The sequence below is a fragment of the Poecilia formosa genome, unplaced genomic scaffold, assembly GCF_000485575.1.
Source record: "Poecilia formosa unplaced genomic scaffold, Poecilia_formosa-5.1.2 Scaffold34, whole genome shotgun sequence".
NCBI classification, from domain to species: Eukaryota; Metazoa; Chordata; class Actinopteri; order Cyprinodontiformes; family Poeciliidae; genus Poecilia; species Poecilia formosa.
The window spans coordinates 257,105-270,784 of record NW_006799973.1 but is presented as its reverse complement, the minus strand read 5'-3'; the positions used below and the strand labels follow the sequence as shown (position 1 = coordinate 270,784).

Genomic DNA, 13,680 nt, shown 5'->3' with positions numbered 1-13,680 from the left:
CACACACACACACACACACACACACACACACACACACACACACACAAACTAAACTAATATTGACAAGAAAAAGACGGGGAAAAGAACGATAAACGTCACACCACAATCACAAACTGGGCAGCCAGAAAACGACACAAACTGGGAGAAAAGAGGTAAAAATAAAACCTACTGTCGGAGCCATTAGTCTGTAGAGTGGCATAGGAGTCAAAGAAGTACACACGAGGAAGAGTTTGAATATCTGATGCAGGAAGCAGGACAGCATTGGAGGTGAGACAAGAAGGACAGGAAGAAGTGGGCACCAAAGTAGTGCCGAGGGAAGAGAAGAGGAGGAAACGGCCGAAGAGTAAACGGGTAGAGGACGAGAAGGAGAAGGAACACAAGAGGAAACAAAAAAGAGTAAAGAGAAGTGGAGTAAAGTTAATACATTGTTCACCAGAAAAATAATTGAAACGTGATTGGCTGACTGGGGATGAAAGTATTTTTCTGTTATTGTATTGCAAAATAAAATAAAAATAAAAAATACAGAAATCCACAATCCCAAAGCTCTATGCAGTGTTTAGTCTCACCCTCCTTCCAGAGTTCAGACACAAAATGATCTGACGACTGATGAAGAAGAGACGCCACGTTGTCGTTCAGAGGATCCATGTTCTTTATTAACCAATCATTCGCCTTGTAGTCCACCTGTAGATCAGGACGCCACACAGTGGCAGAACAAGTGTGAAGGAACAGAACTGATAATAGAAAATGTGGACAAGAAAGAAGCATATATACCTTTCCTGCATAGTGAATTATGGAGAAGTCAGCTTCTCCACGCGGCTGCTTTGATTTGTAGAACTTTGAATGGTTGCCTTGTTCGGAACAGAGTTTCTCCACAAATGTGCGGTCCGTTGCCCGGGGAAACCAGCACTCTTCATCCAACAGCGCCAGAACGCCAGGTGGGTGAGCCTGACAAATGAAAGCATAAGTAAGATCATCTTGCTTAACTTTATCAGGAAACATAACAAAAAGGAGCAATAAGTATAACCTATAAGGTGAGATATCTAGAAAACACTAAAATCTAAATTATTACAATTTAGTGTAATAAATTGTATAAAAATACTTTTAAAAAGACAACAATAAGCAATCACCGGAAAATATTAAAACATTGTTTCTGACTAAGGAGCAAATTTATAAGATAAGGGGAAAAACAGAGTTTAAAATGTGCAAATCCAGATCAAGTAGAAATAACTTTTGTGTATTAGTAAGTGGAGTCAAACTGGAATAATTTGAAAATTGAACTTAGACAATGTGCAAACAAAACTGTTCAAAGTATCATATAAACAGATAATTTTCACTGGATAAATTATATAAGATTAATATTAGTCAATTGATGTTTTTTTTATGCTAGTCTTGGTTTTAGGTCAAATTTAAAGAAATAACGATTGTTCATCTGGTGTAATTAAAATTAAATAGATAGAATATTGATAGTTTAAGTATTAAATATGGGTTTACTCAAATTCAAAAACACTTTATTGATCCCACAAGGAAATGAAATTTTGTAACTAATGAATTCAAAATTCTTCAAAGAGTTGTTGATAACTATATGCTTCATACTGCAAGTATTTTTTGTAAAAACAAATATAATTTGGGCTGTGCTACTACGTACTGGTCTCTCAATGAGGTCAATGCAGGGCTGCAGGTCGAGCCCGAAGTCAATGAAGTTCCACTCGATGCCCTCTCTCTGGTACTCCTCCTGCTCCAGGATGAACATGGTGTGGTTGAAGAGCTGCTGCAGCTTCTCGTTGGTGTAGTTGATGCAAAGCTGCTCAAAGGAGTTCAGCTGCACAGGAAACAAAACAAGGATTCATGAGATGGCATCCAAAACCTGTGCATCGTAGTATAATTATAACAAAAATGGTTGCTTGTGATGCTCCCATCTGCAATCAGAATCAGTGCTAGGAAAATCTGACATCGTCCTTCGACATTTCTGCATCATCACATGAATTTACCTGGAAGATCTCAAATCCGGCTATATCGAGGATGCCAATGAAGGACGCTCCTTGTCTCTGCCTGCGGTCCAGGGCTCTGTTGATCCTGTGGACCAGCCATCTGAACAGACGCTCATATGTTGCCTTCGCCAGCGCTTCAATGGCAAAGTCAGCCTAGAACAAGATACATATATGATTCATATATGAAAATGGTTTGAAGTAAATGCAGGGCAGTACTGGAGAACAATCTACTAGATTGAAACTGAGGCAGATGTTCACCTTGCAGCAGGACACACTCACCCTAACCATGCGGCACGAGCCACAATAGGATGCTTTGTAAGAGCATATCCATGTGTTCAAATGGCCCAAAGTGCAGAGCTAAATTTAACTGAGAATCTAAGGCAAGACTTTAAAACTGGAGTTAACAGATGCTCTCCATAAATGGGCTCCTGCAGAGCTTGATGATACGCTGAGAAGCTGATTCTGGATTGTGTTGAAGTGGCAACACATTTAAAACATGCAGAACATTGACTGAGGTAAAAACATACATAAAAAAAAACAACCTTGCAACTGGTTAATTCAAAAACCATGTATCATTTTTCTTCCATTTCCTGCTATTATTAAATATCATTTAAAATCTCACCTGTTCTTTTGTCTGAGCTTTCTGCACGTACTCTCTCCCAACTTTGATCTTCGGTGTGAGGATGGCGCGGGTGAACTCCATTACGTTGATGCCCAGCAGATGGCACAGCTTCTGAGCAGCCGTGTTGTCGGGCATGGAGGCCTGATCGTGGTTCTTCTCCTTTGTGAAGGAAATGTTTCCAAACTGCAGCACGGCAGAGATCACCTTCAGCATGGCTGGAAGAGAGGGACACAACATAGAGAGAGCAGGAAGAATTTACAAAAGCAATCAAACAAGATAAAACATTTTCTAGCCTTGCTCTCTGTCAGGCTCTTTCTTACACACTGACTCCTCGGGGGTGAAGCCCATTATCGCCACAGAGTCCATGGTCTGTGTGAAATTCTCTGCATCGCTCTGACCAGGAACAGGGATGGAGCCTCCGCTTAGGAAACGATAGTCATCTGCACTTCCAAGAAGCAAGTCCGCTGAGAAACAGAAAAGAATAGAGATTCAATTCCAAAAACAAAATCATTTAAATTAAACAAAACTGGCTTATATTTAGCAACTATGCACTTTTTCCTTACCTCTAGTTTCTTCAGAAGCTCCACAAAGCAACTGGTAAAATATGTGAAAGGTCCTCTCGTCCTTGGCCTGACGGGTGGCCCGAGACTTTTCAAGGAGGTCTACATTTTTATTGTTAGGGACACCAACAGCGAAAAGCAGGGTTGCAATTGCAGGATTTTCTATACTAGACAATAATCTGAATCCTATAAAACTAAAAAAAAACAAACAAGAAAAACACTTATAATGTGCTTGTTGTAAAAACCAAAAAGATTGAGATTCTAGAGAGCTACAAACCTTCACGCACATATAGATAAAGCAATGCATTTCAATTTTACATCCAAAACAAGTCAGGATACAGGTCTCAATGTTGGCACCGACAATATACCCTGCCACATCAAAGTTAATGCGGATGAATTTACCCTGAAAGAGACGATGGTGCAGGTTAGAGCAGTTTTAAGATGCATGCTAACGGTGCAACATTTCTTGTTTGTCCAAAGACAGATCTTACAAATCTAGAGGAGTTGTCGTTTTTAACAGTCTTAGCGTTTCCAAAGGCCTCCAGTATGGGGTTGGCCTGCAGCAGCTGTCTCTCCAGCTCACCCTGAGAAACACGGACAGATCTGATCAGCTTCAAAGCAGCAAAAAATAAACCCAAAAAACATGGTAGCTCCTGTAGAGCCTTTCCACTATAAATAAAAAATTTAAACAACGGTGCCTTTCAAAAGTATTCCCATGTCTTGATTTGTTTACATATTCTTGTGTTACGAAGACAAACACATATTTTATTAGATAAAAGAATACAAAGTTGCACATAACTGTGAAGTAGAAGGAAAATTGTTGGCATGCTTAACATTTTTTTACTCATTCAAATCTGAAAAGTGTGGTGTGCATTTGTATTTAGCCCCCTGTATCAAAACTTTGTAGAAATAGACATTTCTGCCCATTCTTCTCTGAAAAATACTAAATGAATTTAGATCTTACTTTGACTGGGCCATTCTAACAATCAAACTATTTTAACCACTCCACTACAGTGTGGTTAGGATTGTAAATCTACATCCTGTCCATCTTCTCACCAACTCTGACCATCTTTTGAATCACTGCTCAACATAAGCATGATCTTCCGATCTGCATGTTTCACTGTTGGGTTGGTGCGCTCAGGGCTAGTTTTCCACTAGACAGATAGTTTGGCATTGCCATTTTATTTGTCTTATTTACAGATTCTCCCACCTGGGCTGTGGATTTTTGCAGCTGGATTTGATTTTTGGACTATGAATTAAACAGTTCTGTGTGAGATGTTCAAATGTAACACTGCTGGAAAGCAGCTTAAGAGAACCTCTACATCTGGATAGGTTTGCTCTTAAGGGGAATAACAGTAAAGATTTCTGAATAAAAATGCATGCGAGTTTTAAAAACCATGTGTCATTTTCCTTTCACTTTCATACAGTGCATGCACCACTTTGTGTTGGTCTATTACATAAAATGCCAATGAAATACACTAAACTTTGTGGTTGTAATGTGACAAAATGTGAAAAGGCTCTTGGGGAAGAATACTGCAAGGCACTGCACTAATTTGTGATGCTAACAAAAAAAATTGCTATGGCACAAAGACACAAACTGGTGCATTTTGCAAAGAAAATGGCATCTACGCCAAATCACTTTGAGACAAAAGAACAAATGATTCTCAAACCAAAGGCATGTACTGCTCTTAATTTAATTAGCAATCAAGAAAAAGAGCACTTATCAAGCTTGATAATGGGGGAGACTCCATTTTTCAAGGGCCAGTATCGTGCAAGTTCTGGATGTGACTGATTCAACACACCTGAATCAAAAACTACAGACTTCAGCTAAAACCCTAATTATCTAATTCAGGTGTTTGGAAGCAGAGACACATCTTAACCTTTCAGGACTCTGGCCCTAGAGGATTGAAGTTTGACAACCTAGAAGGTTGAGAAGAGCGATCTGGCTGCAGCGGAGAAACAGAAGCTGTATTCTGGAAGATTCAAACAAGCTGCAATGCATTACTGCAGTTGATGTGTTGCCAATGCAGCAGCAGCCGTTGATGCAGCAGCAAAAGATGGGAATTAAAAGAGCCTTGCTGCACAGAGCGCTTATGCTTTAAAGATACTCAGGATGTGCAGACCAATCAACATCAAAGGCAGAAAAAACACTGAGAAAACAGAGCAAACAGAAAATGGAAGTATGTGCATCTCACCCACACCCATTCACACACCCAAATCCACACTCTTTCACACATGCTGTGCAGCTACAAAAGTCATGGAAATCTTCAGCAGAAAAAGCTCAGCCCGACACGTACACGAGGCTTTAGTAAGCAAAAGTAAAACCACACAAAAACCCTGTTAAAAGGAAGATTGTAGAAATATATGGCAATCTAGAAAACCAGGTAAAAGTCAGGGTAAAAGTAAAAATTCACAAACATGATTTTCACTTTGTTTAGGATTCAGATCAGGTACAGAATGTGATTTTCCCAAGAGACAATTAGCTGAATATGTTTATACTCACATATTGTAAACTCTGGTGAATTGTGGAAACAAATGAGGTGTAATAAGGAGGGAACATTCATGGATGGGTAAAAGTGTGGATGGGATGAACAAACAAACAAACAAACAAACAAAAAAAAGACAAATAAGACAACAATCAAAACAACAAAAACAGGTAAAAAGTACACAGAAGAAAGCTACGCTGTTAATAAGGAACAACATTGGCAGTGGCATTAACATGTTTTAAGTTAGTTGGACTCATTGTGGGGTTCATTAAGGAGAAAATAGGACAGACAGAAGCAAAGGCAGATAAAATGGCAGCAGGACAGAGATAACTCACCCTGTTCGCCAGAGTGCTGCCTCTCGTTAGGGACCGAGAACCATCCATCTGAACATGGAGGCAAGAAAGGAGGAAAGAGGAGGGAGAAGAAAATAAAGGAAACCAGCGCAAGAAGGAATGAGGGTAGGAAATAATGAAACGGAAATGCAGAAAAAAGAAGAACTCCCACTCAGAGAGATCTGTAACTATAATCTGATTTAATGAGCTTGAGAAAAAGTGGATTCCAAACAATTTTGGATTACTTAAGACAATTTCTGAATCTTTTGCATCAAAGAGCAGTATTCTGTAATAGTGCTTTTATATTCAGATTTGATGCATATTCAGTAAAAAAATGTTATGGAAGGACCTTGATACAATCCCAAGTTGTAGACTGAAGCGTTTTTGAATGATCAGTACTGGAATCCCTAACTAAACCCAAATCCCAATCTCTGCTGAAGGATGGGCTGTCTCTATGGTAACGTACCTGTACAGCTTCCTTATTTCTACCCAAAGTGCCACCTTTATGAGACGAGGCAACGTGAGCCAAATACTGGATGACTTTCTTGGTGTTTTCTGTTTTCCCAGCTCCAGATTCACCTCTGCAACACAAACACACACATGCATATGTATAACAAACAAACACAGCAAATGCCACTGTTGGCTAATTCCTAAACATACAGCCTGAAGCATGAATGGTGTATAACTTTAGAGGAACAGAATACAAAGGAACAAGCGACCTAACAAAACAACAAACACAGAGGTCACGCAGAGTGTGATAAATCACAGGTTTGAACAGAAAGCAGGTGGAGGATACGATCTCTCTCTACTGACTGAAGGAAGTAGAGACAGAAAAAAGATCAAGAGGCAGCAGACTGAGGGATCTGACAATGACAGGAAGATTATGGCAGGGAGACATGGATGACAGGAATGAAGACAGACAAGTGAGGAGTTCAAAGTTAAATTCGCATGACATGCCTCAGGTTAAACTTGTGATTTTTTCTTCACTTCCTTTTGATTTATGACAATGATTTTACAAAACTAAAGTTGCATTCTGAAGGAAAAAGAACAACTGCTTCAGATATAATGCCTGTGTGTAGCTTGAATGAAAATAATTAGAAATGTATGGTCCGGATTTTGAAGGAGTCAAATCCAAATATGAAATGAGACAGACACTCCCATGCTGATAGTCAGACGACGAGAGGCATGCTCCTTGTTTCGGGAAATGAGAATTAACACAGAGAGACAAGCTGGAGGCTGAGTGAAGGTTACTCACGTGCAAAGGATTGACTGATCTTCTCTGTCTGTGAGAGAGAAGCACAGTTAAATAAACAGCAACATGAACAAACAAGTCATATTTTATGAACTATCTGAGGTTGAATTTACCTAGACATTAAAAACTAAATCATTTTGCACTTCTTTCACTTTCTGATTTTGAGCAGATGTTTCTGTATTTAACACTCTGGTTCCAGTCACTCATTAACATGACAGCGCTGGGACAGACAAGCCGCTCACCAGCTCAACTGGTCTCTCCAGGCAGCCGTATTGCACTCAGCGCTGGCAGTCAGTGGGTGGACACCGTTTGAGACGTCGGAGCTGTTTGCTTTTGCAGATTCTCACGCGTTCAGTTAGCAGGAATTCATACTGGTCCTACAGGTTTAAACTCTGTAGTAACACTCCTACAGCTGTTGCCACCCCCGACCCCCTTAGGGAGGGCAACTGAAGCCTCAGAGCCTCATCGGTCCTGTCCCATTATGTCAGCTAGACATGCAGAGGCATTGCACAATAAACCCTTAACTGCATTTGAGCGGTTGCTGGGAATTCTCTCCGTCTCGTTTCGCAAAATCAACATGACAAGCAGGGCAGGGGGGGGGAAAGCCAGTCGTGTAGAGTTACAAAATGCTCACCACATCAAATGTACAATCGAATCACAAGATCCAGGTTTTAATAGGTGGGAGTGTTGCACTTCAACACTGCAGTCGTGAAAATCCTCTCACGTGTTTATTTTAAATTTTAAAAGGTCTTGATAATGAACCACAAGTCAAGAATCAACCACGCCTTGAAATAGCATTCATGTTGAGGCCAAGCGATCAAAGATCACGGAGGATATCGTGCAACAAAACGGACCGAGGAGTCAGTCACAGGTCACGCAGTGTGTTGATTACCTTGAAGCATGCTGCGGTAGGCTGCCTCAGATATGGCGTAGATGTGCGGGGGCATCTCATGGCGCTTTTTGCCGCGATACATCTCCACGATGGACTCTGTGTAGATGGGCAGGTTTTTGTAGGGGTTCACCACCACACAGAAAAGCCCTGAATACGTCTGAAAGACGACAGGACAGAGAGGGTTACGCTGCATGTTAAACCCAGAGAAATGTCTAGTTTACGTTGCTCAAACGTAAAAGTTTGACCAAGACAACATTTACTTAATAAACAGAAAAAACTTAGAAATATAGCATGTTGAGTTTCTGCCAAGAAATTTGCCTTTCATGGAAAGCAAACAAATACTTTTGTTACTGAAAAGTCACTCTTTCAGTGACGAGATGTTTTTTTGGCTTATTCCCTCCAGCTTTAAGCTTTTGTACGGTCAAAACACGAGAACCTTCCAGAAGGAAGCATTCTGCTCCCAACATGAGACGCTCAGCATCTCCTACCAGTTTGGTCACTATTTCACAAGCATGAAGTTCAAAACTATCACATTAAGCAATTATTTTCAATCTGTGCAGTGCCTTACAAAAGAACTTAGGAAACTAAATGTTCCCTCAAACCTTTGTGTAATTTATTGGATGTTTATGTGACAGACCAACATAACATTGATGTGAAGTGAAAAAAAATGATGCCAATTAACTCTGATCGCTCTGATGAAATACAGAACAACCAACTGTCTTTGAAAGTCACCTAATAAGTAAATAGTGAACTACTGGGACCAAAACTGAACTTCTGGGGTTAACATTAAACTACCACCTGAATATGCCACCCCCACTGGGAAGCATGGTGGTGCCAGCATCATGCTGTAATGATAATTTCCTTCACCAGCAATAAGGAAGTTGGTCAACGCTGATTGCAAAAGATGGACTGAGTTAAATACAGAACAATCCTGGAGAAAAATCTTTTGGAGGCTGCAAAAGACTTGAAACTTGTCAAGAGATTCATGTTCCAACTGCATGAACTACTGTTGATTTATCATATAAAATCCACCCAAAATATATATTGAAATCCTTATCTATAATGTGAAAAAAATTTGCCAAAGATCAAATTGTAACTACTTTTGTAAGGCAGTACATGAATGACTCAGTTCAATGCTTTAATGAGACGATTCCTGACAAATAAGGAAGTAAGTTCAGCCTGTGAGTTTGAGATAGATCGGTGCCAGTAATGTTTTCATAACACATTCCAGTTGCAGTGAAAGTCATAAAAGATTGATACACACTATTGTATCTTATCTCATACTGTTACACACCTCACTAAGGGACATCAATAATCTGTCTGCTCATCAGTTATCTCCAAACTGTTTCTGAATTATTCATCACATTAAAAGGATCTTTAACATCTAGTAACATTCATTTATTATTATTCTGCTTTAAATGCACATCCTGTCATAATACATATTTTATGAATGTTTGTTGCATCTCCCTTATCTCCTAACTACATTTTGGCCACTGTTATGGAACAGAAACGGAGAACATCCTTGTTATTATCCTAATGTCTCTGTAAGCCGACTCCTTACTGCTCCTCTCTGATCGCATCGGTTACAGTCGACGCAACTTGGCTCCGGTGCATCAGGTGTAAACGTCACAGAGCAGCGTTCATGCACTCACGTAGATCAGGCCCGAGTAGTATCGCTCTCTGAGGTTGTGCAGCACAGAGGCCTCGTTGAGGCAGGTGAGGTCGGCCATGTCCTCCACCTTACTGAAGCGCGGTGGGTTCATGCGCTGCACCTCCTCCCTGGACAGAGTCAGCTTCCGCTGGCTGTCTGTGAGCTCCACCTCCACCTCGTCGCCGCGCTCCTCCCGAATGCTGGCCGACTGGAAAAGATAAAGAAGAAAATAAGATGATGAGTGCAAAAGTTACTTTAAAACGTTTCTTTATATTTTCCTTCCACCAAGCGATTTTCAGTTTTAACATTAAAAAGTTGATATTATCAGTAGCTCTTTAGGCTCTCTGGACTTTTTTCCAACATTTCTGGGGGATTTTAGCAGCTCGTTTTTTTTTTTTTTGCTCCTTCCAGCTCTTCTATCCGCCTTTGACAGCAAACTTCATAGTTTCACTTGAAAGCACAAAAATAAAGATGAGTCATCATACCTAAAAGTAAAGTTGTTTTAAAGGATTATTAGATTGCAAAAGCCATGCCTTTATGAAATTCAGCGAAGCCCAAACAGGACTGGAGAGCTGCTTCATCTGTGGAAATCCGTCGGTCTGAGCTAAAATACTGCTAAACTGTGCTGACTGTTGTTATGTTTCAAGGATTTGACAAAGGTAACGGGAACAATTAGTGTTTATGATTCAAATTAAATTTCAATTTTTCTCAAAAATCTATTAATAATGAGTATGATTCACGTCTGAATGGTGTGAACCATAACTACACATTTTCCCCATTTGTCATCAATGCACTGCAATATCAAAATCTCTGTTGAAAAGTAAGTGAAGGAAGAAAAGAAAGTAAACTGCATATAAAACTGATATAATTGGTGATATTATTCACCAATAATATCAAAATGTCATGTTTTCCTAATATTAGCCTATTTTGGGTTATTAGATGATGCCTAATTGTAATGTGAGACACCTAAAACATCACACAAGACAGTGAATTTATAGTAAGTTTAAAGTGTTTAGCAACTTAATCAGCTTTGGATGAGCTAAAAGATGCTTTAGTTAGAAAATAAATACAAAATGTATATGAATTATAACAGAAACTGTAATAAAGGTTCCTATATATTTATTATGTCAAATTAGCACATTTTAGACAAATTTTTGAAACATTTACCACGTTGGGTTTGATCATCGTTATGATCTGCAAATCATTCAATCGTTTAAATCACATTTTGTGATATGTGGTAACAATATTTTTAAAAAAAATCAAATAAAATTATTATCTTGTCTGGTATCTAAAGCAATATGTTTGAAGCGGGTTTCACCCTGGACAGTCCATCACAAGACAGCACACAGACATACAGGACAAACAACCATGCACACACATCTAAGCACTAGGGGCCCCAATAACCAAACAGTCGTGTTTTGAAGCTGTGATGGGATGTTGGAGTACCCAGAGAGAACCCATACATGCACAGGGAGAATCTGTGCGTTACTCCATGCCAGGATTCGAACCGAGGACCTTCTTGTAAGGCAACAGTGGTCCCACTGTGCAACTCTGCAACTCAAAACCAAAATTATAAATGAGCCGAAAGTGTGGATGTGACAAATTACAGATGAAAGATGTCATCAAAATATAAATCAGTGTAAAAACCAACTTATCTTTTGAAACTTACATTTTTGTCTTTTAGATAATTTTAAAAAATGGGAGTTTGGAAATGTAGACATTTTTTCAAGCTCAGGTTTAAATTTTTTCACACCTTAACAAATATGGAAATGATAAAATAAGGTTATCCTATGACATTTCCCTCCAGTATACTCTAATCTTCATCTTCACAGAACAAAAGAACCTATATGCAGCAGCCACTTTATTAGGTACACCAACTAGAACTTTTTGACCACAGAGCTGCCTTAATTTGTCATGGCACAGATTCAACATTGAGACATTCTGGTCCATTCTGACATGACAGCATCATGCAGCTGCATATTGGGACGATGTTACAGTATTGCAACGACAGTTTTTAATGCTCTCTGTGACCTTTAGCATCTTGACCACTGTGATCTGTGCCAGACATGGGGAATCTTCTGCAGTGAGACTCCATCCATTTTTTTTACAGAATTTGAATCAGGTGATGCTAAAACTATGCATCACCTGGACCTTGAGAAGTTCTAGGTCGAAAATATTTATTTGTATATGTCTTTGTACAGTTTTGGCTTAATTACTTCTCTGGGTGTGGTGTTGTTTTAGCAAATTGCATGTTTTAGTCTGCATGCTCTAGTTAGCAATCACTTGATTACTAAATTAGTTAATGATTATTTCAACAATTGATTCATCATGATTAATCTGATTAATTGTCTCAGCCTTAGTCACATTCAGAGTCAGGGTTACTTTCTCATGCTCAGCTGAACTTCAACAAGTCGTCTTCATCACTTCAAGACACCTAAATGCACTGAGATGTTGCAGAGTTATTCAGTATTTGTTTTGCCAAGCAGCTGATCAGTTGTACCTGGTAAAGTAGCCACTGTGTGCTTATTACAGCTACATTTCATTGTGATCATGACACAATGGACGATGGCAGAGCAGAGGGGCTCTCTTCTTGTTTCTGATCTTACTGTGAATCCGTCTTAGGACTATTGCTTTGCTATTTCTGCTACTTAAAATGCATAACACATAAAAATATGAGTCAGTGTCTCTAAAGTATGGTAGAAAAAAGCATGCCACGATTATGAAACTATATGATGACGTGAACGTTTCTGACTTTTCCTCTAAGTTTGTGTGGTAATTTGTTGGTTTTTTTTTTTTATCACTAAGAACGTGACTGTAAGATGAAGTCAGTGTCTGCACCGGCCTCCTTAACATCACGGCGCTGAAGGAGCGTATTGTTCTATTCATAGAGCTTTTTATGAAACCAGTCCAGCAGAGAGAGGGACACTCAGAGACGGGGCATTGAATTCATGAGTCACATCCTAAAATATGCTCTCTGTGATCCTCAAAAGAATGTTGATACAACTGAAAAACATTATTTTATATCAAGAGCCTTTTGAGTTGTTTATAATAGTTAATGTGCCAGTAAAGAATGAAACAATAAGAATAATAATGAATGAAGCAGAAACTAGAGCATTGTCACAAGGATTAAAGAGCTCCTAACATAAAGACAAAAGCACACACACACACACCCTGTGTTTCTTTACGTCACCTGTCTGACACACCTGTAAATCGAGGGAACAGACTTGGGGCAAATAATTTACAAGACGATTAAACTTAAGACAGTGAACAGAAAGAATGTTGGGACAAGTTGTAAAAGGATAAAATGGCTCTGAGCCCTGAAATGATGTCTTTCTGTCACAATGCCCTGCGTGTTTTAACACATGGAGAGGTGATGCAATAAATGAGACAGTGAGTCAGGGTCCAGATGATGCTCGTGGATTAAATTTAATGTTTCGGGTAAACAGAACAGGCTGAAAAGTCGGGGTGTTCCCATGACAGCTCACCTCAAAGCCATGCTTCTCCGACGGCACCCACACCAGCCTCTTGGCAGCCCAGTCGGCCTGGCTGGCGGCGGAGAACATCGAGGAGTTGGCGGTGGGAGAACTCGTCCCCACGCCTGATGACAGAAAGCGGGTGACATCGTTGGCGACGCCCCCCGTTGGCCTGGACATGGTACTGCTGGCACTGCGAGAAAACGAAAAGTGAGATTAAAAACTATTTCGTTCAGCGGACCGAGACGCTGATGGGATTCTGTGTCGAGAGATCACACGCTTCAGCACCCACGCGTGCAGAAAGAGCTGCGGAAGCATGCAAGTAACATGCAGCCCATTTAAACCCGAGGCTGGGCAGAGGATGGCCTAAATGGGAGATGCGGGAAATCGAGAGGAAGACGAAAATGGAAGAGAAACTAGGAGA

The 13,680-nt window shown here is 39.9% G+C and overlaps 1 protein-coding gene across 8 annotated transcripts in view; it reads right to left on the bottom strand.

The window, feature by feature from the left end:
- Window positions 1-13,680, bottom strand: part of myh14 (myosin, heavy chain 14, non-muscle) — a 37,095-nt gene that overhangs the window by 19,487 nt on the left and 3,928 nt on the right. For 2 of the 8 annotated variants that reach the window (XM_016670496.1, XM_016670503.1), the window contains exons 2-18: window positions 13,269-13,449; window positions 9,785-9,991; window positions 8,133-8,289; window positions 7,244-7,271; window positions 6,455-6,569; window positions 5,992-6,039; window positions 5,674-5,685; window positions 3,662-3,754; window positions 3,510-3,573; window positions 3,174-3,272; window positions 2,931-3,074; window positions 2,611-2,825; window positions 1,989-2,141; window positions 1,646-1,819; window positions 772-945; window positions 567-681; window positions 170-238 (exon numbers count right to left, since the gene is read on the bottom strand). In XM_016670496.1, the coding sequence (XP_016525982.1) occupies window positions 170-238; window positions 567-681; window positions 772-945; window positions 1,646-1,819; window positions 1,989-2,141; window positions 2,611-2,825; window positions 2,931-3,074; window positions 3,174-3,272; window positions 3,510-3,573; window positions 3,662-3,754; window positions 5,674-5,685; window positions 5,992-6,039; window positions 6,455-6,569; window positions 7,244-7,271; window positions 8,133-8,289; window positions 9,785-9,991; window positions 13,269-13,436 (2,035 nt within the window). In that variant the 5' untranslated portion in view covers window positions 13,437-13,449. The remainder of the gene's footprint in view (window positions 1-169; window positions 239-566; window positions 682-771; window positions 946-1,645; window positions 1,820-1,988; window positions 2,142-2,610; window positions 2,826-2,930; window positions 3,075-3,173; window positions 3,273-3,509; window positions 3,574-3,661; window positions 3,755-5,673; window positions 5,686-5,991; window positions 6,040-6,454; window positions 6,570-7,243; window positions 7,272-8,132; window positions 8,290-9,784; window positions 9,992-13,268; window positions 13,450-13,680) is intronic. The other 6 variants (XM_016670500.1, XM_016670497.1, XM_016670498.1 and 3 more) reach the window with 6 other exon arrangements.